We start from the raw sequence: 25,008 nt of genomic DNA on the forward strand, positions 1-25,008 counted from the left end.
TCGCTATCAGCTTTGTCCAGTAAAGAACATCAGAAATAGCAAGGATAAACGACATCTACTGGTATGCCACATCTCAGTTCATTCCTGAAAAAATTATAAATGTTCTTCTCATTTGCTATGATCAAGTCCATGCAGCAGCCATTATGCATCTCATCATGTAGTCTCTAACATCCTTAGGTAGTTTCTGCTCATGGAACCCTAGTGATGAAAAATAATAAGCTCCAGTGCCTCCACTTCTGTGTGAGCAGTGCCGCAGATCTCATGGGTTTTGACTATAAATTGTTGTAGCATGACAGTATCATTCCAGAGACCAGCTAGTCATATAAAGGAATTAGAGCACAGTTCTCCCCTTTGCTCCAAGAGCTAAAGACCATCACTGAGCAAGGGCAAGCAGTTGACAAGTTTCAGAATTCAAGCATTGTTTGTGGTCTGAGCGTAACCATAAAATCAATGCTTTCAGTAATACAATGTATATTCAAAATTACATCAACTACTAGGCCCAGTGTAGATGGTATAATGAACTCACTAATTAGGAATACGCGAATACAGTTGCTCCAATAACAGCAAAAAATTGTCAATATTTGCAGATGTCGAGAGTTTTAGGTTCTTTAGATGTAAGTAGATGTAGCCTCCTACAGAACCATAAAACACAAATCTGATCAGTATCACAATCATTTTGCAGTAAAGCAAGTACAACTGTAAACATCAAAAATAAACTAGAAAAAAATAAAACAATATAAACTAGATTTAGCTCCAAGAAAAGGAACCTGGTTTTATTCACATTATTGAATATTTTGATTAATTTCATTAAGCTGCATTTTGTGTGACAGCTGTGATGTTTTGTATCTGCACTAAAGTTAGAGATTGAACATTCTGGTCCATACACTGATGTTGCATTTCATTTTCCTGAAAAGAGGAAAAGGACTGTGCAAGTCAGTCTCTTCTAGGGCAATATGTGGTGCATACTGCAGAGCAGCATTGGCACAAATTCAGAGGGCTAATCTGCCTCTTGTAGCCCACGTATGGCAGCAGAGATAGAGGGTAAGGACAGAAATAACTAAGTGCATCATTTGAAAAGATATAACGTCATGGCCTAATTGGTTTGACGAGTCCAATCAAAGATTAATGCTTGGCATGCAGTAAATCTGTCAATGAAAACTGTTATGATGGATTGCAGACCTGGAGATAAATAGGCATTTATTGAGAACATACAGGCCAGAATGTTTTTTAAATGTTAATATTTATATTTATCATACAATGTAGATCATTGAAAACTCAAAGATGACTCAAATATGTTTTTCAGCTCACAGTATCTTTGGCGTCCATGAAAAATTAGGTTCTGATAAAACTTCAGCAATGAATGGTAAACTTCTGTCAACTTCTGTATCTATGTACTAAGCACTTCCCCTTAAAATTATCAGTAATTTTTTCAGACTGTTTTCTATATTTGTAACAAAAGGGGAGAATACAGTCAGAGGTGCTGATAATGAAATACCAATAAGGTCAGGTTGAGTCAAATTCAGCAAGTAGCAGCTTTAAAAGAGCCTGTATATGATTCTGCTAATAGGTTTTCAGCTTTATAGCCATAAGTCATAACCTGCATGAAAAATAGTGACCCAGTACAGCAATAATCTCCATGTTATAATAGCTGCAGAAGTTACAGTTGCATTCAAAGCACTGCATAAGTAAGGGAAAGAGTGTCAAACATCAAATACAGATGAGGCAAGCATAGATGAAAAAAACCTCCTACATCAGTGTAGAGGCTTCTTTCCAATGACTGAGCCAATCTGTGAATATACAGCAACAAATATATGCTGTAATCTCCTGCATTCACACATATTCTGCAGTTCTTAATTAAAATGGGAAGGATTCCTGACAGCTGGACAACTTTCTAATTACGGCAACCCACTAGGCTAGATTTATTATATTCTCCATTACTTATCAGAGCTTCATCACTGGCCCGTAATTTTCTTTATGGATCCCAGTCATCATTTAAGACTTTTTAACAACTGCCTCATTCTCACCCTGGTAATTGAGTGAAATATCATATTTCAAAAAGCAAAGCAAAAAAGTACCTGTTAAGACCTAACTGTGGCCAATTATTTAAAGAGGCTGACGATGGTCCCCATTTTTGCATGAAAACAAATACACCTATTTTCAGATTTTTATTAAACTTATAAAGTGAATTAAAGAACATGGTGTTTGTTAAAGAGTTTCTGACTCATAATTCCTTAATGAACAGGAATTACATCAATATTGGGATTTTGCGCATCGGTCAGAGACTAGAGACACCTGGCTCATTTCAATGACAGGCAAGCAACTGGTGCATCACTAATTGCTTGACATGTTCATATCTAAATAAATTTCCCTTTTTTTTAATTAGCATTTTTTATGTCTAATCTCACTGTATGCTTATGTACCTGTTTCAAAATATTAACTAAATGTCTAAAAGACAGATAATAAACCCTTGTTAAGTGCCAGCAAAAAGAGCAGTGTGTCACTAGTCAAGTGAACAAATGATACATTCTTTAAAATCTCCTCCAGCTTTGCCCCTGTGTACCGTGCTATTATTCTTAAGGAATAGGTAATTTATGCAGCAGTTTATCTGGCAGGAATAGCAGGACAGAGACATAAGGCAAGGAGCTACAGGGCAGCGCTTCTCATTGATTACACAAATGGATGGGTGATTCAGACTGCTTATATGTAATCTAATTTAGTCACCCACAAGCACATACCTTATAGCCTGGTCCTAGCTGATGAATTGCAAAAATCTGTGCCGGATTCAGAGCTTCACTAAATACGTAGACAGCTCCAAGCTGCCCACAGAATACTCTGTTTGCATCTGCTGTCTCTGAAGACCCAAGGAAGCACTTATCATAGCTCTGAAAGAAGGAAATGTAAAGGAAAAGGCAAAATTATTTGGTATTCAGGAACATTTTCAGATGGTTCTTTAAACAAACAAACAAACCTGTAGCAATTTAGATTCTTTAAATTCTTTAAATAAAAATAAAAAGCACCCCTTCAATAGAAAACAATTCTGAAAAAATCAAGCACACTAGCTGCATTAATGATCACATCCAAGCGCAACATACATCGACTTTAAATTATTTTAAAATCAGGATTCATGTCGATACTGTAGCTGCAAGTCAAAACGTTTTACTTCTATAATTTAAAATCAGGAAACCTCTGTACTTAGTGCAGCCTTAATGGTCAATATATGAATCTTATCTGGACATTTGATAGGTTACTTGATTTTAAATGTTTGTTGCAATGTAGTTATGCTGTAATATAATATATTTAGTTAACCACATTTCAACAAATTTAAAGCACTGAAACTGTTGGTTTGATTTTCCTTTTTTTATCAAAATAAAGGTGTCATAGATTACAAACTATGGTTTGCAGAATCTGTATTTAATGTAGAATCAGTCCAGATTTAACAAGTATAAGTGTTACAGTTAATCCAGATCTCAAAAAGCTGTAAAAACACCATAATCTGCCCATTAAGAAGCCTTATGTTGTATCATAATTTGAGGAAAATACATATAATTAAACCCAGGTAAACATTTTGTTTTAAAATGTCCGTAAAGTTACAATCACCACAGCAAAAATCTAAAAACTTGCGCCCAGAAAGGTTGCAGCCCCCTTTCTTGGTTGAAACAACCCTATCCTCTCTACCCGGCAATTGAAAATATCACGTTCTCCAGAATATTTGTGACTCATACATTATTTTCACACACAAATTAAAATACCTTCACCACAAAATGGAGACATCTGCATTAAATGTAGCAGAATATTTCTTAAACTAAAAGTGTGAATCTAATTTCTTCATTTGCAAATACAATAAACATTATTAAACTGTAGTCTGCAAAAGGTGCATATGTTACAGCAAATTCTTCATTTTAACTCTGCAGACTGTGGCCCAAATGTTTAAAAATCCATCTTCCACATTGAAAACGCATAATGACATGATAACTGCATGGAAATTAGAACTTGCCCTAATGCTAAGGGAATTAAGATTGGCTTTTCCAAATAAGAATGACTGGAAATACAAAACACTGATGCGCCGGTTCCAGTCAAGCCTGTATTAAACAAATTCAGTTTAATGTGTAACAAGTGTAAGGTACTCACATCATTTGTGTTGACGTGCCACGCCATATCGCCATAAGAAACAAGCTGTCCGTTTACATAGCACCTGATTTCACTATTCCTCCAGCGGCTGTAGATGTGAACTATGCTGATCATATACCACTGAGAGTGAGAAGTGAGTCAGATTGGAAAGAAATAAGATCCAGAGGTATTCAACATCAACCTTTTTATTATTTTCTTTGCACATCCGAAATAATACAGTGGAGTGTGGGTCACAGAGTAACTAAGAAGCTGAGATCCTCAATCCCACCCAAAAACAAATCTCACAATAAACAGGGGTCACACCAGTGTGGAACAGAAGGTGTAACATCACAGGCCTTTCCTTTATGCTTATCAATGCTTGGGTTTTGAAATCAGGAGGCAATAGCAAAAGAAAAATATTAGAACTGAGAGGCCAGTTGAGCTGGAATAAGGGTTAAACATAAAAAGAAACGGTTTGTCCAATACTGTTGGATGGTGTTTAACTTTGGAACTTTGGCTGTTGCAGCATTGAGCATTTATTAATTTCTGTATTTATTAATTGTGGCAGGATTGGTCCACCATAAAAACCCTTCGGACACTCTCTTTAGTAAAAAAAAAAAAACTAGAGTAGCAATAAACCTTTTTTTTTTTTTTTTTTTTTGCTTAAGCAAATAACTACTTTCACTTTATATAAAGCTGCACAATATTTGGAATTACAATCGTCAATTGTGCGATATTGTGCATACTGATATTGTGCATACAATATCAGTATGGCAACATCACAATTACAAAGGCTGCTTGGAGATTATTATAATATTAAGGGATGTTCATTAACGCTTTGAACGCAAATAATGTATTTTGCCAATTGGATGGACCTTCACTGCCATTGATACACAAACTTGAAAGAAGAGTTCAGTTAGCAAATAATTAAACTCAGAAAGTGGTGGAAAATTGTGCTGAAGGAAAAGAAGACGAGTGTGAAAAATTTAGGTTTTTCACAATTCATAGTATAATTGCAATTTTCAACTATATTGCAATTTTTGTTGTCCTTATATTGTGCAGCTCTAGTTTATGAAACAAAAAGAAAAAATAAACTCTAGATGCTCAGACTGCTAAGCATAAAATTATGTTTTGCAAAACAAAACTAATATAAAAAAACTATAAACTCTACCCTTTTAAGTGAAAAATGAAAAAAGACTTTACGAATAAGAATAAAAAAGTTACTCATAGAAATAAAAATAATTTGATCTAATCATCTCAATCTATCGGGCCTTTTGCTTCTTCAATGTAAAGGTTAAGTGTGTTTCTTTGTATGTTCTTGTGATTTACCAGCAAAGCAATTACATTTAATCTACCATTACTTAATAATGAAACCTAAATTGTACTTCTTTATCACATTAGAACTGCAGAGCTGGTAAACCTATGTGACTCTTTTGTAACCGAGAGTCAATTATTTATTGGTTCGACTGAAGACAGAATGGAGTAGTGCAATTCCAGCTTTCTTTACCTAAAGGTAAGAATTTGTTAAAGAAGATTTATGCCTGAACACAAGAGTGAAAGCTGCCTCGAAATCATTTAGACATTCACTTATTCACTGATGTCTGAATTCAAAAATCAATTAAAAAAGTTATTTAATGCACTTTATCTTCGAATGGTTTTCAACAATACCCACACTGTGACTCCTCGAATAAGGCAAATTGCTTTCATTGTATATTATGGGAAGCCTCTAATTGTTTCACATAAGTCAGGTGAATTTTTCAGGGAAAGCTACACCACAGCAATGTGCCAAGATAAATTAGGTTTGCTTTTCTGACCCACATTTACATGTGTAAGACTCCTGAATCTTACACAATTCCATTTATTCATAAACTGTTACCCATATATAAAAAACAAACACTCAAAAAAAAAAAAAAAAAAAAAACATATTAAGGATGATAGAAATAAATGTAGGAAAAACTGCTGGGTTACACCAACCGACAAAATGTTTTTTTTTTTTTTTTTTTTTACATATTTCAGATTTAATCTGAACCCCCCACTGTTAAATCCTACTACTATTAAATAGCCAATTCAAAAAATAAAGACAGACAGATTTGTTGGCACCTCTTCTAGAAAGACGTATAAAGAATTTAAATAAATATGTCTTTTATTGCAGTGACATAATGTCAAAATGGAAAATTTAACCTTATATTTTAAAGCAAAAAGAAATGAATGGTGCCCTTCTAACAAGACACCCATTGCTTTTGCAAAGTAAACAGGCCCAAAACATCACAGATCCCCCACTAAACTTAACAGTGGGCATGAGATGCTGTTCCACATTTTCATCCTTTGTCTCACACCAAACCTAACTGAAGAGTATTTCTAACCTTCTCAAAAAATCCGTGGAAAGACATTAATTACAACAATCAAAATGTCATTATAATTGATAATGCCACAGATATTGAGCATGTTTTCCTTAGTATTTTTCAAGATTTGCCTTTTTGAACATCTTCAAGTCTTTGAAGCTATAGATATGAATCATTTTGGACTTAACAGGAGATAGTGACTGATGATTGTTGTGCACACTTTGTGAGCCCAGGATACCACTGTTGGCACCATTCTCCAACATCAGGTTTTTGTCACTTTCTTTTTTCCTTCATTGTTCTTCTTACTATGTGCAATGAACATAAGTATATGACCTTGTTCAACCTAGTGGCTAATGGCTAAAAGAAATAGGCCTCTGTGTTTTTTAAAAAGTTGACCAAAAACAGAAAGTCAGAGATAATCAAGTTAGAAATCTCACAAATCAGCTGAAAAAAAACATAGTAAATTGTAAATGTGTTACTGTTACATTTATTGTAATGCAATACTTAATTGTAACACCACAAGTTTACTTGAAAACAATTATGGGATTATGAATAAATGTACTCAAATTAAAGGTTAAATTTAAATGTAAACAGTTTTCAATGTGAGACTATTCTACTGCAATAAAAGATGAATATATCCTAAAGTTAATATATGAATAAATACAAAAACAAACATACCTTCATGGGTTGAAAGTCATACTTTACACAGTGCTGAAAACCTTTGCCTTTAGACTTGAGCGATGTGACAATCAAACAATTCCCAACAAAATGTGCAGAGTAGCCAATGCCCTTGCTGGTGCGAAAACTGCAAACAAAAACAATGTTTCCAAAATGTATTTAAGCTCACAAAGAAGCTAATCTAATTTAAATCATCTGAAGTCTAAGAGTTAGCTTAGAAAAAAATAGTGTAAGTTATGCCTTTTGTCACTTTATGTACGGTTTTTGCCAAAAAACAATTATGGCAAAAAGAGATTTAGTAGACTATAATATAATTTAAATCAAGTACAAAGCAAAGTGACATCCAGAAACTGTTTAAAGAGGGAAAATTAATACACAATTCCAGAGATTTTTTAGCTTTTTAATTTTGCAATTTTAAAATGTAATTGTGTGAGAGTTTCAGTTGTTAAATAATATAATTTTTGTTCTAATTACATACAAAGGTGCTGTACTTTGTACTAATTCTACAAATGTTGAATGGTATTATATAGTTGTAAAAATCTATACGGCTGAAAACTATTGAAATACCACTTTGATAACACTTAAATGGAACAAATATATATATTTCTGGATATCCATGTTGAATGGATAATGTGTTGGGAACAAAACGATTCCAAATTAGTTGATGAAAATGAAAATTATCAGCCCATAGAGGGCTGAATCTAAAGTCACCAAAAGATATAAACTTAAAACAAAAACATAGTAACTGAAAACAGGCTAGTTCAATTTGCTGAAATGTCATTGCAGCAGCTCAAAATGCTACACAGTAGTTTATCTGGCCCTGACGTGCTTGTATGCATGCCTAAAAACATTACGGAATGCTCTATGTGAGATGATGGATGGTGTCCTGAAGTATCTCCTCCCAGATCCTGACCAGTGCATCTGAGGTGCAACCTGGTGGCTTCGGATGAATCTAAACATGATGTCCGAGAGATTTTGGATTTAGGTAAGGGGAGAGCAGAGGCCAGTCACTTGTATCAATTACTTAATCTTGCTTGCATATTCTTGCAACATGAATACAAGTTGTATTATTAAGCATCCTTACTTACTTAATAATACAACACATCCATTATCATGCACAAGGAGGAACCCAGAAACAACTGCACCAGCAAAGGGTCTAACAATGGGTCTAAGGATTTCATCACATACCTAATGGCAGTCAGCGTGCCATTGTTTATCCTCTACATTGAGTCTATCGAGTCTGTGCGTCTGTCCATGGATATGTCTCCCCAGAACAGCACTGACCCATCCCCAAACCAATTATACTGAAAAATGTTGCAGGCAGCATAACATTCACCACATCTGCTCCGGAACCTTTTCCATCTGTCATATGATCTCAGAGTAAATCTGCTGTCCTCTGAGAAAAGAACAGGGGGACCTGCCAATTCTGGTGTCCAAAACTTCCAGTTGAGCTCCACGGTGCTGGGCAGTCAGAACAGAGTCTACTACAGGACGTCGGGCCCAACGGGCCACCATCATGGAGCCTGTTTCTTTAGGCTTGGTCAGAGATTTTCACGCCACTGGCCTGCTAGAGGCAGCCTAAATCATAGACCAACAGATGGAAAACCCTTTTATTACTTAGGCCATTGCTTGTATCATTCTTAGTTGGATTGTTACTTGTAATGTTGTAGAATGACTGTGTCTGTGTTATGTTTTCTATGTTTTCCACTGGGCTACAAGACAGATTTTCCTATAAGGACACAATAAAGGTATTCTATTCCATTCTTTGTAGGGCCCTGGCAGTACTAAGACTATACTTATTCTGTTCCTCCATGCACAGAGAAGCAGATACCGGTCCTGCTGATAGGTTAAGGACCTGCGACAGCTTTGTCCAGCTCACCTAGAGTAACTGCCTGTCTCCTGAAATCTCCTACATGCTCTTGCGACTGAGGTGGGAGACACAGCAAACCTTTTCCCGCAATCGTAGATATTGATGTGTCATCCTGTTACAGTTGGACTGCCTGTGCAACCTCTGTAGGGTCCAGGTATCGCCTCATGTTATCAGTAGTGACACTAACCCTGGTCAAATGCAAAACTACTTAAAAGAAGTAAAACAATATGAGAAGGGAAACTTGTGGTCCCCATCTGCAAAACTATTACTGTTTTTGGGACACTGATTAACAACTGCTACCTAATTGACCAGATCAATATTCCAGAGGTTTAACTGACTTGATTTTACACTCTGATTAAAAAGTGTTGCTTAAATTATTTTAAGAAGAAAAAGTTGATTTGTAGACATAAAGCACTTTGCAGAAAAACCTTATGGCAACTCTTAAGTTTTTTTCAGCGAACCGAACCAAACAGCACAGATAAATTAGTTGAAATGAAATTAAGATGCTTGCAAATGTTGCATGCATCAGAATTATTTCATAATGATCATGCTTGTAGCAATATTCTGTTTAATCTTTCCAATCTGACCACCTTGACTTCACAAGATAATATGACTATGTAAATTGAAACAGCATATAAAACACTCCAAGGCCCACTATGTGTAGATGCAAACAGGTTTCTTGAGTTAACTGCACAGCTTTTCTTTTGCTGACACGTGCTACCTTTACTTTTAGACTTTTATGGTCTGAAGCATTCATCCTCAACCCACTAACCATTGGAATGATGTAAAAACAAGAAGACCTGTCCTCAAAGGCATATGCACAGCAGATGTTTATTTTTATTTTTATGCAAAGACGTATGGAGCTCCACACCTTTCTATCACAGAGCTCTGAAACTCTGCTGGACAAGCTTGGTCTGCCTCTGAAGATGCAATTATGTTTTTTTGTTATTTACAAACCCGCCGTTGAGCTGTGAGGCCCTCAGAGCATTGCATAAACAGGATTAGCTTGGCAAATCTCACCCTTTTTGTGAATGTCAGTGTAGAATAGCTAGCACATGAATGTGAAAACGTTTGCTCACCCAATACTGTGAGTCTTTTTCCCTTTTTGATTTGCCACATCAGATAAATAGAGAACAGACCTTTCTAAGGAGAAGTTATTTCAGTCAAACACTTAGATCCCCATACAACAATGACAGCCAGCAGCTAACTATTATCTCTGACTGGTAGTCTTTCCTACCAGCCTGTTGACTCTTTCCACCTTTTCTGTCCACTGTGATCCTCTTACTCTGTATAATAAATGCTACTCTTTGATTTCAATGAAAGGCTTTTCTTTAAACAGAGAGAAATCAACCAGACAGTCCAGCAATTTTGGATTACTGATTTTTTTAGAATAATTACCTAAATCTGCAGCAGAAGCTGGTATGTGAGCATTATGTGGCAATTATTCACATCTAAATGATTACATCCACTAGGTCCCTAAGCACTTAGTGTTCCAGCTGCATAACTTCATGCCTACATGATTTTAAATCTCAATAATCGTATCTACTTCCCTTTCTTTCACTTAGAGTTTATGGTATTAGCAAGGAAGCATGTGGCCATTTTCCTAAATGCATTACACATAACTGTGTGTGCATGTGACAAATAATGTCAGTCAAATAATTTTAACCTTGAAATACAGTACTCAGTCAAAACGGCTTAGATGAGAAAAACAGTGTTAGTCACAGAACATCAGACAGAATTAGGCTTTGTCAATAAATCCGCTGTTAGCCTGATAGGCCTCTGCAGAAGGAAATACAAAAGCTAAAGGTGAAATATAGAGCACAGGTGTATGTTGGTGTGCACTCACCAGTAGAGATATGGTTTGTCCTTGTCTACATTGATATTATTCAGAGGATCCATTCTGAACCAAGTGTTGAATGTAAACCCATTCTGATAAGGCCACTTAGCAATAGGAGGTAAAGCAATTGCCTAGGAGAAACAGGATAAAAACATCATGAAGTAGGAACGAAAGTCATTTAAAGTGCTTTGAAATAACATTATATGTCAAATACAGGAGGTGTCAAAAATGTATAAAGTTGAAAACACATTGCTCAAGTCAATTCTTGGGTGTTTTGACCGTAAATAACTGTTCTGTAGTTTGCAAGTAACTTTGCTACTAGTCTCATGATTTTAAAACGGATGTGCAACTGTCAGGATTTTATTCTTCATCTTTTTTAGGCCAAATATAAACGCAAAAGGCAAGGGGAAAAAGGCTGTACAATATAGTACCATATTTAGCTCCTTATTGTTTCTAAGCCAGATTTACCAAGGACAAAAATGTTAATGAAGTTAAAATGCAAAGTTTGATAACATTTATTTGGAATAGGGACCCTTTTTTTTCTTTTAGCACTAGTGGCAGTTTTTTTTTTATTCAAAAGTAGGCAGACAGGAAGTGGGGTTGAAGAGATGGGGAAGACCTGCACCACAGGTCACCGGGGTAAGGAGTCAAACAAGGTTCAGCTGCGCCAAGGACTGAAGCCTCCATGTGCTCTACCGCAAGGTCACGCATTCTATTGAATAGTGAAGATATCTGTTTCATTTTCAAAAGTTACAAGTTCTCCACAACTTTTGGTTTTTTTAAAGTCAAAAGAGAAATGGTATTTTGACCAGTGTCAAATGGTGTATTTAATATCTTATCAGGTAATCAAAGTAATGATTTTCAGCTGTGCTGTAAACACATTAAATAAAAAAGTTTCATTAATAAATCAAAGACTCCTGATTATTGACTGCTGTCTTTGTTTACACTTGAGCACCAATTTTTCCAGTTCAGCGGGACTGCTTTGGTCATTGTTTAAAACAAATTCATGATCTGAGCTGGACTCTCCCATAGGTGATGTTTTTGCACATCTTAAACTTTCCAAGATAAAAAAAAAAAAAATACCAAAATTATTTAAAAGAGACTACATTTAATGAAATAATAGAGTAACAATTCTTACTGCAGCACTGCGACCAGGAAAGTTGAAGAACACATCTGGACCATGTCTTTGGGCCATCTGATTTAACACTGACAGCATTTTGACTGCATGCTTTGGCTGTATGTGTGTCAAAAGAGAGAGTATTAAAAGACATTCTAAACTTTTATTGTGAAAGATTATACCAAACCATTGGGGATTTAACTGACCCTGATAAAACAACAGTTTCATCCAGCCCTTCAGTCGTCATGTCACTTACCCAAAGGCCTCCTTCCCCTCGTAGCATCCTGAAGAGCAACTTCAGTTCCTTTACTGTGATGCTGTAGCTGGCCAACACACCCAACATATCCACCAGCAAGTCTTACAGAAGAAGACATCACACACACACACACACACACACACACACACACATATATCACAACATGCACACACAACACACAAACACAAGATGGAAGAGAAGACCATCATAAAAGGCTGTTGAATTTTATAGGTATCATAACTCATCCTCCTTGCACAGGAGATCCTCAAGGGGAAGTGCTTATACTGCTCTTCCTGAGACATGGTTTCTCCTTAGTTTGCTGGTCTTTGTCAGAGAAATTCAGTTATATATAACACAAAACCTATCAGCAATAATCACACAGAGTGCCTGTATCAATGTGATAAACTCCCTTTACTAAAAGCCCAAGTAACACTGCAGGGGAAATCCAATTTTATTCAAGATCTTAAACATAATTCAATTAACAAAAGAATTATTTCCTATCATTTTATATACCTGTTAAATCTTTGCAGGGTCAAATGGGAGCTGGTGCCTGTCTCTAGAAGTAAATGAGTGAGAGACAGCGTACACTGAGGACAGGCTGCCAGTTCCTCATAGGGCCAATAAAAATATACACAGACAACCATTTGCACAATCACTCAAAGGCGATTTGAATGTCAAGTTAACCTAGCATTCATGTATTTTTTTTAATTTGCAGGATCATGCAGACTCAACCAAGAAATCCAAGACCCCTTTTTCCACAGCCAATAAAAGTTAACCTTGTCTCCCTGCCGTAAAGCTTGTGTGTGAAATAATTCACACACATATGCACGCTCTCGTGCTGGTGCATATTTGCGCAATCATGTATCACACCTGTTTGCAAATGCCAAAATAACATCCTCCCAAACTTGTCATTTCTGCATCTGTAAAACAGTCCAGTTATTATATTTTTAGCCACCTTGATTATTCATGCCTGTCTAGGGATCAGATGTCATAATACAGCAGCTCTTAGAGGCTTTTTTCTGTATTCAGTTTTTTTGACAACGAACTGAATTCTCCAATGTGGATGCAGCACTGAATGACAGAATAATCAGAAACCAGCAGGTTTACGCACATGAGCCCATCCTTTAACAGAGTAAAACCCTATTTTGTCATTGTTCTCGCTTTTTCTTACTCTGAATCAGGCTGAAAACAGTTATGTTCATCACAACTGAGGTTTTGTATGTCTTCGTCTTTGGCTTTATTGAGTTGAAGACATTGAGACCTTAGGTCATTCTCATTTAGCTTTAGTTAGGTCTTCTTTGGTGCATTATGTAGGACTCTAATGTGAAAACCAAAAAGACTTTGTGCAGCAGTTGGTCATCACTGATTCTGATGTGGCCAAACCAGCACAGCCTTTATTTCCATACTTCTTCAATAGTTAGCTGCTGCTGACATAAGTCTTAGAAGGTGTCGTTTGTATTTTAGACTCCAAGAGGAGTTCATATGAAACACCTTCAGTTTTTCTGGTCTTGTTTAAAAATAGTCCTTGTCTTAGATGCACTGAGAAGGATAGGTAATCTCAGAATGCAGATGCAGTGAATCTTGATCATTAAGGAGAAACACCTAGCTGAATTTGTTAGCTAAGTCATTAGGAAATTACTAGATCACTGGCTACTGCAAATGAAAGGAGGTAAAAATTCAAATTTTCCAATGAAGGCTCTGAGGAGGCAGCCATGGCTCAGAATGAACAAGTCACACTTGTTAGGATTTGGACTTTGAGTCCAGAGGTTTTGTATTTCCTCAGTGCAACACACCCTTTAACAGGAAGACTCTGCCTAAGCATCAACAATACTATTATAATTTCTAAAATCATGATCTAAATTCAAATGGCAATGTGTCATGGTTATTCCTGGCCCTCACTCATTTAAACATGCTGAATAGGTCCATCAAACCTGTGCACAAAAAAGCACTTTAACCGATGTCTAAAAAGACATAAGTAATTAAAAATAAATTGTGTAATATAAATCAAATACATTTCTCTACTGACACTTTCCAGTTTGCTTTTTGTTTTGTTAAATTTGCTTTAGTGTAATTTTGGGATAACATTAAACTGGGGAAGCTCCACATTTCTAAATTCTCAGCAGACCACAACACTTTCATTCCTGAACAATGAGCAGTTGAGATGGAAATCAGATTTTCCATTAAATCCAATGTGACCGCATCATTTGCATTTTGAAAAAAAAGATTGATTTGCAAATGATTTTGCCAACTGACTGAGGAGAGCTTAACTCCTATAGTAACCGGCTATTAAAATAAGAATCAGCTAGAAATTTACATTTAAAACAGCACAGCTCAAATTATATGTCTACTCATATCATCATCATACCTGCAATCATATCATCCACTGAGCTCATTTTAAGCAGCACCTGTTGGATGAGCCCCACTTCAGTGCTTGTCTGCAGATTTCTAACACTTTTTCGAAGAACGGCAGTGAACATGCTCCAGATTTCAGCCTGGCAGGTGACATCACAGTGTTCCAACAGCTCCACCATACAGCCAATGCTCTCAGCGTCCTGAATAATGAAGTTCGTCTCCAGGTCAAACTCACCACCCACCAACTGCAAAATAGATGAACAGAAAATGTCCAAGTCAAGTGCATTTTTATACACACAGGCTGATATATATTCTGTCACGTTGATGTAATGCTCTGAATGAAGGTTATTTGAATTCTAATGAACTTTGTTTGATCCAACGATCAGCCCTCTTTACCTGGATCTTCCTAAGGAATAGAGTTAACTAATAACACTAACACACAGGCGGAAGCCCCGGATGTTTTCTGAATAGCCCCAAACTTCTTGATAGAAGAAATTTAGAAGTATTAAAAAGATGCAGCCACAAAATGGTATTAGAATTCACATGTGTATTCAAAAACAATCAAGTTTTCTCAATTGTGTTCCATATAATCACGTCCCACTCCACCTAACCTGACAATGAGTTATAAGGAGAAGACACAAAATACTTATTTGCGCACCGCTAATGCCCAACTACGCGCACAGCCAGAGATTGACTCCATTCTGGAGAAGTCCAGAACATCAGTTTACTCCAGGTTGACCTGCTTCCTTAATTACCTGAGAAGTTACACTGAGCGCCTCAAACAGGGCTCATTTCAGAGCAACCAGAGAGTGGAAGCCTGGTGCGTGTGTGTGTTCAGGAACAGGTGGAAGCAGAGCGGTATAACCCAGATGAAGATAGCGGTAAAACCTGAATGCTGACTCGGAATGAGCTAATTGTAAGTTGTAAATGTGAGAATAAAGCCAATAGAGCCTCAGGAGTGGAATGCTTTAATGAAAATGCAACGTTTAAAAAAAGTAATTTATGTAGATGACAAAAGAAGCACATTTTTCTCACCCATAGTAAACATCTTTGAGTTTAAGAAAAACTTTTGTCAGCAAAAAATTCAGATTAAGTTCTTTTCTAAATACCTCAAAATGTGTCATTATTTGGTTCAGCAAAATGGTTTTTCACTGTTTCTCCTTGTCCTTCATTCAACATCTAACAAAAGTAGAAAGTAAAATCATTGCAAACCTTTTTTGATTCACAATAATTTACATTCAGTCTAAAACCAGTCAAGACAGAGAACTGGTACAATATGTCCTATATTATTTTAATTTTAAATTACCTATAAATTGTCTTATTGAAATCTAAATATTTTGGATTTGGGCTAAAGTCCCCAATGTTTTGAGACCCTAAAAGCACCCCTGCTTACACATAACATGTCTCAGATCACTGCTCTGATGGTATATGGCTCTCAAAAGATCCAAGTCAAGTTTTTTCTTTCTACAAAAAGATTCTAATGAAAATTTAAGCATCCATGACAATAAAACTGTCTGGTATTTAATGAAATGGTGGGAAACAGAGTCGTTATTGCTTGCTTTTTTCCTTTTTAAATTACAAATGATAATCACTTTAGAGAAAGTACAAAACAACAATCAATAGTGCACTTCTTCAAGACCAAAAAGCATGAAATTAGCTCTCTAAAGAAGTGCACGTTGTACATGAAAGCATACTGAAAAACACTCGCTGGTGGGCATCAAAGCAAGAAGGCAGCAAATGGGCCTGGAACCCCACTGCACATTACTGAGACCGACAGGTAATAGTAAGGTGAAAGCAAAGAACAGAGAGAAGTACTCCGAGGAGACTAGTCCACTGCAGTAAAAACTGTGCCTTGCCTCAACCTCATCATGATATCTTTATGTTGGTGCAGCGGATTGAAGATAATAATAAACGAAACGAAGTGCTTCACTATCTCTACTGCTCCTGAATCTACAACTGCTGCTTTTATTACAAGTCATATTTCATACATTTCATCTTGGAAAAGAAGCAGTATTATAAGTTTTAATGATTTTTAAAACTTTAGGTACTCATATAAACCAAAACTTAAGAGCTGTTAAAGGCATTTACAGTTCAGAAACTCACATTTAACATTAACATGGTGTCTAAATGTGTCGAGTGGCCAAAATGTGCAGAAATCACTGAAAAAATCTTCAAAAACAAGAATGTTGAAATACAAATTAGTGCGTTAAAGGGAAGTTACATTGTACTGAAAGTGATGGAGGATATTATTAATACCAAGAGAATACAAAAAAAGTTGTTATTTGTTCTTCCAATAAGCTGCATGTTGTAGCAGTGCATGCCCTGCACCAAACATCAATTTAGACAACATTTTCCTGCTTTGTATTTTAATCACATAAACAATGTTTATACTGACGAAGTTAATATTTACTTTTTGCGGAATAGTATCAATTTGTTACCCAAATCACTGATTCCTTAGATATCTAGAGTAAATTCTCCCTGCAAGAATGTTTAGACAGATTAAACTGTACATGATTTAGCATGATATTGGATTTCTCCTTTTTTCAAAACAGTTGTGGGAGAAGCTGTGATGATATTTTAGCCAGTGCTTTAATGAAGAAAATCTATGATTTCAAATACTTCATAATCATCTGAAAATGGAAACTACTGAGCTGAGGACTGGTCACATAAACATCACCTTTTAGCACAGAGGTCTTTTTAGCTTGACTTACACGCAATGTTGGTCAGAGGTTTGCATACACTCATTTTCGGCATGAAAGTTATTTATTTTTGTATTTAAAATATGTTTTTGAACCAGTCTTTACTCAGAGTGGAATGCCAGTGAAACTTAAATTTACAATGAATTTTGAAAACAAGAGTTTGTTTAAAATTCATGCATATTTTCTATAATTAATGCATGGCAAAAACCATATATGGAGCTCAATATAACATGTAAAAAGAGATATTTATCCACCTATACGCGTGGGGGTGTATGTACAGGTCCTTTTCAAAATATTAGCATATTGTGATAAAGTTAATTATTTTCCATAATGTAATGATGAAAATTTAACATTTATATATTTGAGATTCATTGCACACTAACTGAAATATTTCAGGTCTTTTATTGTCTTAATACGGATGATTTTGGCATACAGCTCATGAAAACCCAAAATTCCTATCTCACAAAATTAGCATATTTCATCCGACCAATAAAAGAAAAGTGTTTTTGATACAAAAAACGTCAACCTTCAAATAATCATGTACAGTTATGCACTCAATACTTGGTCGGGAATTCTTTGGCAGAAATGACTGCTTCAGTGCGGCGTGGCATGGAGGCAATCAGCCTGTGGCACTGCTGAGGTCTTATGGAGGCCCAGGATGCTTCAATAGCGGCCTTTAGCTCATCCAGAGTGTTGGGTCTTGAGTCTCTCAACGTTCTCTTCACAATATCCCACAGATTCTCTATGGGGTTCAGGTCAGGAGAGTTGGCAGGCCAATGGAGCACAGTGATACCATGGTCAGTAAACCATTTACCAGTGGTTTTGGCACTGTGAGCAGGTGCCAGGTTGTGCTGAAAAATTAAATGTTCATCTCCATAAAGCTTTTCAGCAGATGGAAGCATGAAGTGCTCCAAAATCTCCTGATAGCTAGCTGCATTGACCCTGCCCTTGATAAAACACAGTGGACCAACACCAGCAGCTGACACGGCACCCCAGACCATCACTGACTGTGGGTACTTGACACTGGACTTCTGGCATTTTGGCATTTCCTTCTCCCCAGTCTTCCTCCAGACTCTGGCACCTTGATTTCCGAATGACATGCAGAATTTGCTTTCATCCAAAAAAAGTACTTTGGACCACTGAGCAACAGTCCAGTGCTGCTTCTCTGTAGCCCAGGTCAGGCGCTTCTGCCGCTGTTTCTGGTTCAAAAGTGGCTTGACCTGGGGAATACGGCACCTGTAGCCCATTTCCTGCACACGCCTGTGCACGGTGGCTCTGGATGTTTCTACTCCAGACTCAGTCCACTGCTTCTGCAGGTCCCCCAAGGTCTGGAATCGGCCCTTCTCCACAATCTTCCTCAGGGTCCGGTCACCTCTTCTCGTTGTGCAGCGTTTTCTGCCACACTTTTTCCTTCCCATAGACTTCCCACTGAGGTGCCTTGATACAGCACTCTGGGAACAGCCTATTCGTTCAGAAATTTCTTTCTGTGTCTTACCCTCTTGCTTGAGGGTGTCAATAGTGGCCTTCTGGACAGCAGTCAGGTCGGCAGTCTTACCCATGATTGGGGTTTTGAGTGATGAACCAGGCTGGGAGTTTTAAAGGCCTCAGGAATCTTTTGCAGGTGTTTAGAGTTAACTCGTTGATTCAGATGATTAGGTTCATAGCTCGTTTAGAGACCCTTTTAATGATATGCTAATTTTGTGAGATAGGAATTTTGGGTTTTCATGAGCTGTATGCCAAAATCATCTGTATTAAGACAATAAAAGACCTGAAATATTTCAGTTAGTGTGCAATGAATCTAAAATATATGAATGTTAAATTTTCATCACGACATTATGGAAAATAATGAACTTTATCACAATATGCTAATATTTTGAGAAGGACCTGTATGTTTACATCCCCCCCTGAAAAAGAACAGTTTGTTTGTATCATTAAATAATCCAAAATCAATATGGTATGGCCCTGAAGCTGGATGTATGTGAAACTGAACTAGGTTGTATTGAGGCTGCAGAGCTCCTCCACTGATTGCACCCAGCATGCTTTGGTAAAAATCATCATTTTGTTTCAAAAGAATATTGGTGTAAGAAAATATTTCAGAAACTATTTTGAACATTAGTTAAAATCCTATAAATATCTTTATCATAATATTTATATTATAATAATTAAAAAATCTGTTTTTAAAATTAGTGAACCCAGAGTTGATTAATAACTATGCTTTTGAGCATCTTACAATATTTTCAGTGAATGGGTTTATGCCCATGTCTGTAGCTCCACATACACAGACCTCAATTTGCATCCACTTACATCTGTTTTTAATAGCATTGTTTTAAGCATATGGAGTCTGTAACACTATAAAAAGACATTTGTAAAGCAGCATTTTGGTGGTCTAATTGCAAGTAGAAGTATGCATACAAAAGTAATAATATGAAGAAAAGCTTGGGTCATGCTGTACTCTGCACAGATTAAAAACCGAGGCATGAATCAAGCTTTAGAGGTTTTCTAATACAATTTTATTTTCTTGTTTTTGGCTCTGTTGTCCTGTTGATTAAACTGAATTTGCTCTGATGTAGTACTGGCATATTATAAAATACTGTGGCACTTATTTTTATGTTACAGGTACATCTAATGTGTAATCGATGCCTCCCACAATTCCTGTCTATTTTTCTTTTTTTTGGTGCCCTGGTATGATTTCTTTGGTGAGAAAAGTCACAAAATGTCTTGCTCTAATGAGTATTAAACAAATTTCTCCTTCATTTTACAACCAGAGCTAATCCTAATAAGTTGCAGAGCAGCATCCATACATGTCTTTTTGTCTATGACCATGAAAACATGCAGTTCTCAGGGATGAATCATGTTCTGTTAAATTGTTAAGTTGATTCAAAGATCCAAAGAGCAAACACTTTTGTACTGGATACTGATGTTGATCCAACATCCACATCTTATCCAACTGTTGTTCAACATGCCTTCCTTAAAGACATCTAAGTTTCCTCAGGTTTCCTCAAATATTTTGTTACAGCTGCTTGCCATAAATTGCTTGACAAAAGATGCATGTAATTCATGACTGGGTATAAACTGCAAAATTGGTGGGTGACCATAATCAATCGATTTTCATCTACTCTAACCTTTGACCAGCTGTCAGAAAAACAAAAATCCAATCTTTGTCAGAGCAGTGAATGCACCATAATAGGCATTACCAGGGTGCACAACCAGAACACCGTTCAGTGTGGAAGATAATGCTGCAGAAAGACTCAAAGCCAGTTATAAGTTTAAAAATTAAACCTAAGAAAGCTACAAAAAGGTTTAAGCTATTTAAAAAGAAAAATGTTTTCCCTTAAGGGCATGAAAGCAGTTTATTCAGACTGCTATGACAGAGCTAGATTTGGGTAGGTGTTTTGCCAACCTGCTGCATCCAAATCTCACATCACTAAGTGCAATATAAAGCATCAGTGGTGTAAAGCACATCACTAATGGACTCTATAGCAGTGGAGACGTGTCCTTATCCAACCTATGAATCATGCCTCTCTGTCTAGAAATCCAATGGTTGAGTCTGGGTCTGGCAGTTGCCAGGACAACAGCACTTGCCTCACTGCATTGTGTCAAGTGTACTGTTTGGGCAAAGGGGATAATGGTGTTGGGCCATTTTCTTCAGGAGCAGGTGTCGGCCCCTTAGTTCCATGGAAAGATACTTTTAATGCGTCACCATACTAAGACCTTTTAGATGATTTAATGCTCCCACCAGTTTGGGGATGGGCCCAATGAACAAAGCAAGGTCCAAAATGACATGAATGAGGGAATTTGAAGTGAAAGACTTTGAGTGGCCATGGGTTCTGACCTTAACCTGATAGAAGACCTTTGGGATAATTTAGAGTGGAGACTGTGGGCCATGCCTTCTTATCCAGCATCACTGTCTGACCTCACAAATGCACGTCTGAAAAAAACTATCCAAAATGTTGTACATAAACACACTCCTAATTCTTATGGAAAGCCTTCCCAGACGGTGAGCTGACATTATATTTCCTGTGGATTAAGAATGGGATGTCATGCACATTCATTTGTGTTAGAAAGGAGATGACTGAATTCTTTCAGTATTATTGTATATCAAGAAGTCAACATATTACAACAAAGATGTTGACTTCTTGATATACAATAAGTCAACATATTACAACAAAGATGCCCTTCTCTATTCTTTGCAGCTTTCAACCCATCTGTTATGGAAAGTGCTGGATCTTTACATGTTAGCAGCCTTTTGGACACCTCAGTTTTAGTAAGAATCTGAGTTTTCTATGAGACCTCTGTGATTTTTAAGTAATAATGCTAACTTCACTAATTATGCTAAATGCTAATATAAGATCCTAAAGATAGTTTTAAATGTTTTAAATTTTGTTTAAATAATTTTGCAGTGTCACACAGGCTGTTTGACATTGCCTCTGCTCCTAATATAGAGAAGTAATAACCACTAACAGCCACAAGTCGTGATATAAATATTTTCAATACAGTTCCTAAATTGGTATCAGTAAAACAAATCTTGACAAAACCCAGAGATCTGAAAACGGCCACAAATCTTTGATTGATGAATCTCCATTTATGACTGGCTTGGTAAACAAATAGACTGCCTACTTTGTGAATCTTACTGTAATTAATAACACAATGATGTTACAATCCATTCAGTGGAATGCAGAAAGCATCTGCAACAAATCATTCTTAGAAAATTTAAATTAACACCACTGTTTTTGTTTGCTCATGTGAAGAGATTGTGGTTCTGGAGTTTTTATGGGCTGGGCAACGTTTTTCTGTCACTAAACTATAATTGGATTAATATTTCTCCTAGCTACGAGATCAAACCCATCTTTCATCAGCAATATTACCATTAATCTGATTTTTTACTTGCATATCACAATCCTGAGCTGTGCCATGATTGCAGAGTCAGGCCCCCAGAGTAAATTTCGATCATTATTTTTCAAGAGGTAACTAAAGTCATACATTCCCTGGTGTAGAGAGCAATGCTTATCTGATTCAGAGAAGAGAGGAAGACAGGGGTAGTGAGAGAGAACTGTATTTACAAATAACTTTAGTGATGCTAACCATTTAATCAATTTAAATTACCCAAATCACAGGCAAACTGTCATTTTTGTTCTACAGGGTGAAAACAATAGCTATGGGATTACAAGCAACATTTGAGCTAAAACATATGTTGCATTTCTCTGATCTACAAATAAGAACCAGATAAAGTATCACAGTGTTTGAGAACAACACCTTGTGCCTATTGTCATGGTAACACCGTCAGTCAGTTTTAGAGTCTTAATTAGGTTTGGGTATTCTGCTATGTGAATCATATGCATGTCGGTCCACTGCCAATGCCAACAGTCATTAACAACATAGGGCAAGGCAGATATCAGGTTGTGTCATATGCATGTCTTGAAAAATTGTATTATGGGGTATGCCCATTATTTTTAATCAAATGAATCTGTTTTTTCACTAACAGGCTAAAGGTTTGTTGTATTTTACAGTTAAAAAGGAGTAAAAGTACGACTCTAGGCAGCTAGGTAAAGTTCAGCTCTGGGAGTTTGTGCTCAGTCTGCAGTCTTATTGTGCTGCAGTGCACAACAATGACGATCAAATCAAACCACTAACTTTATGAAGCAAGAAATAACTTTTTCTACAAGTTTTGTTATCACATGATGAACTGGAACATCATTAAAACACATTAAGAGCCAAATACACCGCAAACTATCATAAGCCTACAACAGTTTTTTTTTTTTGTTTTTTTTTTAAAGAAGCTATATTAAGGAGAGTAACGAATCAAAACATTGTGTACATCAAGACTGAAATAATGTAGAATGAGGATGAAGTAAATTATAAACACAATAAATTAAAAAGGTGAGAATTACAGATTTCTAAGGCTTTTCTGTGGCATTTAGTATAAAAAAAGTTTTAAGATCAACTCAGTAAAATGTGGTTTATGTTGTGAGATTTTGGATTTATCTATAAATTATTTTGAAAGGTTACTGAATAGGTTAATCACATAAAATTGAGAGCTGGTTTTGGTGTCATAATCTGTGTGATATAAAATCTGTAACATTTTCTTTAACTGTACCATTTAAATTATTTTATTCCCCTAGAGTTTTTGGTTTGAGCATTCCCTCCAGGCTTTAGGGTATACACCCAGGTTTCCAATTCCTGGCCAACACACCCGCAGCAAACAAAATGCACTTTGATTCACAACTCAACCACAATTTACTCCAATTATTGTTTTTGGTCAACAGAAGGCACAATTTCTGGTGATGCAAGTTGATACACAATGAAAAACTATGGTGAGGCTAAGAAATTATGCTTTGTGAATAAAAATAATCTTAAAATTAATTAAGAAAAATATTTCAGTGCAATGAGCCTCAATGGAGCAATAGAAATCTTCTATGAAACATAGTAACTCTGCAATGAGCAGAGAATGTTTGTATAGAAACAATAAAAAACTTTAAAAGGGGACCTTATAACAGCACATAAATAGGAAAATGTAAACCTATCAATATTTATTGGATGCAAAGGTTAAACATGTTTATACAAAACAAGAAATGTATCTAAAAGAATGTCCTACATACATAAATAAAAACCAGTTTAGATCTGCAAAATTTGCAAATTGTTGCAGAAAAGGTTGTCCATGTAATTGTTAATGAACCCGTGCAATTCTTCATCATGCTCTCTTGGAAAATATTTGAAAAAAGGCTGAAGAAAACCTCTGAAAAGCTTTGAACTATTAAAATGCTGTAGAGAGTTTTGCATAGACTGAGAAAGAGAGATCACATTCTCCTTATCAGCTCCCTCTAAATATCAGTAACAGAACTTCTATAACTTCTTAAAAGAGTAGCTTCTTCATATTTTTACAGCACCATAGTGATATACTGTCCCGACAGAAAACGTACATCCCAGAATCCAGGCTTAAATGTGATTTTTAGATTTTTCAGATGAACAAAAGCACAGATTTACAGTATTAGAGTCTTTTTTTAAGGAGCCAGCTTTCAGAAAGCAAGCACTCCTTCAGTATTCAAGGGGGCATCTGAATTGAATGATAATAAATAGATGTTATTTTCTATTTACAAATACTAACTGCCAGTTGTGTTATACAAGCATTGAATAAAAGGAAACAAAATCTGAAGATGATGAGAAATCTTTGGGGAGATGACTTTAATTAAACTCAGAGCATCTCATTCAAAGGACATTCATGTTGTCTGCTAAACAAAAGCAGAAAATGTTTTGGGCTGATAGCGGTTAAAGTCAATTATAGCTAATTCTGCAACACTAATCACAAAGATTGTTAAATAATAAATGCCTAGTGACTGGTTCAGAGACCTTTCAAAGAACAAAGCTCCATGATATTCCTTTTGATGCTAAAGACTGAAATACAAGCAGGAACCCCCTGATAGAAATTAACACATACACCAAAGGAGGACCATAGGTTATTGACCTTTTCTTGCAAATCCACTGGGAGATGTTGAAGGTCAGAAACAGAAAGGTCCCAGAATTTGTAAAGTCTGCAGTGCTTCTTCTTTTTGCTGCAGAACCATTAAACTCATTCTAGGTACAATGCAAAAACTTAAGTATGCAGAAAAAAGGAAAACGGAATGACCATTCAGCAGCCAAGCGCTTTTCAGCACCAGACTGAGTTTAACATAAAACACAAAAGAAAATGCTTAGCTGATCCAATGACTCTGCTAAGTCTAGTGGCAATAGGGGACAAAATAAGATGAATGTATTT

The 25,008-nt window shown here is 36.3% G+C and overlaps 1 protein-coding gene across 8 annotated transcripts in view; it reads right to left on the reverse strand.

The window, feature by feature from the left end:
* Window positions 1-25,008, reverse strand: part of nbeab (neurobeachin b) — a 302,755-nt gene that overhangs the window by 190,353 nt on the left and 87,394 nt on the right. For all 8 annotated transcript variants that reach the window (XM_047391759.1, XM_047391756.1, XM_047391755.1 and 5 more), the window contains 7 exons: window positions 14,573-14,804; window positions 12,208-12,308; window positions 11,973-12,068; window positions 10,844-10,965; window positions 7,128-7,254; window positions 4,129-4,248; window positions 2,736-2,882 (listed from right to left, as the gene is read on the reverse strand). In XM_047391759.1, coding sequence (XP_047247715.1) covers window positions 2,736-2,882; window positions 4,129-4,248; window positions 7,128-7,254; window positions 10,844-10,965; window positions 11,973-12,068; window positions 12,208-12,308; window positions 14,573-14,804 — 945 coding nt within the window. The remainder of the gene's footprint in view (window positions 1-2,735; window positions 2,883-4,128; window positions 4,249-7,127; window positions 7,255-10,843; window positions 10,966-11,972; window positions 12,069-12,207; window positions 12,309-14,572; window positions 14,805-25,008) is intronic.

Source organism: Girardinichthys multiradiatus, chromosome 18, assembly GCF_021462225.1.
Source record: "Girardinichthys multiradiatus isolate DD_20200921_A chromosome 18, DD_fGirMul_XY1, whole genome shotgun sequence".
Classification (NCBI taxonomy): domain Eukaryota; kingdom Metazoa; phylum Chordata; class Actinopteri; order Cyprinodontiformes; family Goodeidae; genus Girardinichthys; species Girardinichthys multiradiatus.